Source organism: Ailuropoda melanoleuca, unplaced genomic scaffold (assembly GCF_002007445.2).
Source record: "Ailuropoda melanoleuca isolate Jingjing unplaced genomic scaffold, ASM200744v2 unplaced-scaffold52384, whole genome shotgun sequence".
Taxonomy (NCBI): domain Eukaryota; kingdom Metazoa; phylum Chordata; class Mammalia; order Carnivora; family Ursidae; genus Ailuropoda; species Ailuropoda melanoleuca.
In genome coordinates, this window is record NW_023225375.1 from 1 (window position 1) to 753 (window position 753).

The window sequence follows — 753 nt, forward strand, 5'->3', positions numbered from 1 at the left end:
AAAAAAAAAAAAAAAATCTTTAAAAAAAAAAAAAAAAAAAAAAACTATCTTAGCACTTGCTAAATAAACACGCACGGAGGTAGAAATGAATGGAGATAGAGAACACAGACTGAGGGTAACACAGGAAACAACCAGAGGGAAGGCAGAGCATAGCGAGAGGTGAAGGCCGAGGCGGGGCAGAGGGCACGAGCGGCACTCACTGGACCAGGTGGGAGGCCAGGACTTCCTTGCAGATGGGCTGCTCGGCCAGCGTCAGCCAGAACTCACAGGCCTCCAGGGCCACGTTCTCATCGTGGTCCTGGGTCCTCTGCAGCATGTACTAGGGCAGGGTGGGAGAACGGCTAAGGCCCGGCCCAGCTGGGGGTGCCTCCCCATCTGTCACCCGGCCCACAGCGCGCCTGGGCCTGCCCTGGCGGTACACACCTGGATAATGCTGTGCATGTGGGGAATAAGCCTGTCAATCCGCACTTCCAGCAGCATCACCAGGGCACGGCACACATTCTTCCGCACCTCAGGGTCATCGTCCACGGCCAGGGCGAACAGGTGCTGCAGGGAAGGTGGGATCAGCTGCAGCAGGGCCCCTGGCCCTTGCCCTGCTCACCCCCGGCCCGGCAGCCCACCTCGATGAAGGTGTCGATGTTGTCCATCAGCGCCTGGGCCCGGTCCATGATGAACTGGTTCACGCAGGCGATGGCATGGGACCTGGCAGGGAGCGGACGCCTGGGTCAACCCGCCCCTGCCCCCTCCAGGCCC

At 59.9% G+C, this 753-nt stretch overlaps 1 protein-coding gene across 1 annotated transcript; it reads right to left on the reverse strand.

Annotated features, from left to right (window-relative positions):
* Window positions 1–78: 78 nt before the first annotated feature.
* On the reverse strand, window positions 79–724 carry LOC117799546 (transportin-2-like). Its single transcript, XM_034652032.1, has 3 exons — window positions 621–724; window positions 424–546; window positions 79–319 (listed from the first exon to the last, which is right to left on the reverse strand). The coding sequence occupies exons 1-3, from the start codon at window positions 666–668 to the stop codon at window positions 197–199; spliced, it is 294 nt and encodes a 97-aa protein (XP_034507923.1). The 5' UTR covers window positions 669–724; the 3' UTR covers window positions 79–196.
* Window positions 725–753: the final 29 nt, after the last annotated feature.